We start from the raw sequence: 1,076 nt of genomic DNA on the forward strand, positions 1-1,076 counted from the left end.
TTCGTCATTCACTCCCTCACGGAACGCCCTGATAAAATGGCCGTCACCGAGGGGAGCGCCGGCTAGAGCACAGCGTCTGGCCCACTCATCCAGACGCCCGATGTAGGATGTCAGGGTCTCCTGATTCGAGCGGGCAGTGGGTTCCGACAAGAGCTTCTCGACCTCGAAGTGGCCACCGCACTCTTCCGCTAGAGCGGAGCGGATATCAGCAACGGACGTTGAAAAGTCGACCAGAGTCGCGGGATTCTTACGTCCTACGGCCTCCTCGAGCGTGTACTCCGGAACTAGATTAGTGAGAAGAAAATAATGCTCAGGACCGCGGCCTCGGGGACTAACCTGCGGCCTCAACTAGACCTAGCCGCCCTAGACCCTCGCGGGGCCCTTCCCCACTCGGGTTGAAGTTTGTGAGGTATCTCACACAGAGCTCGCCCTCCGTTCACCTCCATTCCATCTTCCGAATGTTTTGAAAGAGGCCCGTGAGGGCCCGGTTGCGAGAGACAGAGAGAGAGTGTGTGAGTGGTATACTAATTCAAGTTCAACTAGTTTATGAAAATAATACATCAATTGTATCATGATACCTGAACCAAAAGATACTCTAGCATATTCAGTGGGTGATGTAACTCACATGGCGAGCACAGCATTTCCTGCCGTACTATTCTCAACTCCCGGCGCGGAATCAGTGGCGACGATGTAATCGCCCATCGTCGCCACTGAGTACTTGTGAGTTCTCCCTCGCAGTACATCCTAAACAAGCAAAGACCATCACAATTTCGCGCGCTACGAAACTTCTCTACCTTGAGATTCCAGGTGACCATCAAACTGCCGGTGGTGGTCACGATGGTTTCCTCGACTCCGCTGGGGCCGCATTCGAACCGCGCTGGGGTGAAGTTGATATCCTTCAGACCATACCTAACACGAAAAAAATGTCATTCAAGAACTGTTTTGCACCGTCTATTACTTCACGAAATCTTCCTGTGTTATGCTGATTGATATCAAATCAGGAGCGTTCTGGCTCATGGACTTGTCGAAGCCAGTGACACCACCCGGCAATTGAGTGTCGATCAACACCAAATACT

The 1,076-nt window shown here is 52.1% G+C and overlaps 1 protein-coding gene across 1 annotated transcript; it reads right to left on the reverse strand.

Annotated features, from left to right (window-relative positions):
- Positions 1 to 621: 621 nt before the first annotated feature.
- On the reverse strand, positions 622 to 1,017 carry Pmar_PMAR016781 (hypothetical protein; the record flags this gene model as incomplete). The annotated part of the gene is made up of 3 exons (XM_002769649.1): positions 622 to 744; positions 795 to 909; positions 959 to 1,017. 3 exons carry the CDS (start codon positions 1,015 to 1,017, stop codon positions 622 to 624), a joined length of 297 nt encoding a protein of 98 aa, XP_002769695.1.
- Positions 1,018 to 1,076: the final 59 nt, after the last annotated feature.

Source organism: Perkinsus marinus (genome assembly GCF_000006405.1).
Source record: "Perkinsus marinus ATCC 50983 genomic scaffold scf_1104296965238, whole genome shotgun sequence".
Classification (NCBI taxonomy): Eukaryota; Perkinsozoa; order Perkinsida; family Perkinsidae; genus Perkinsus; species Perkinsus marinus.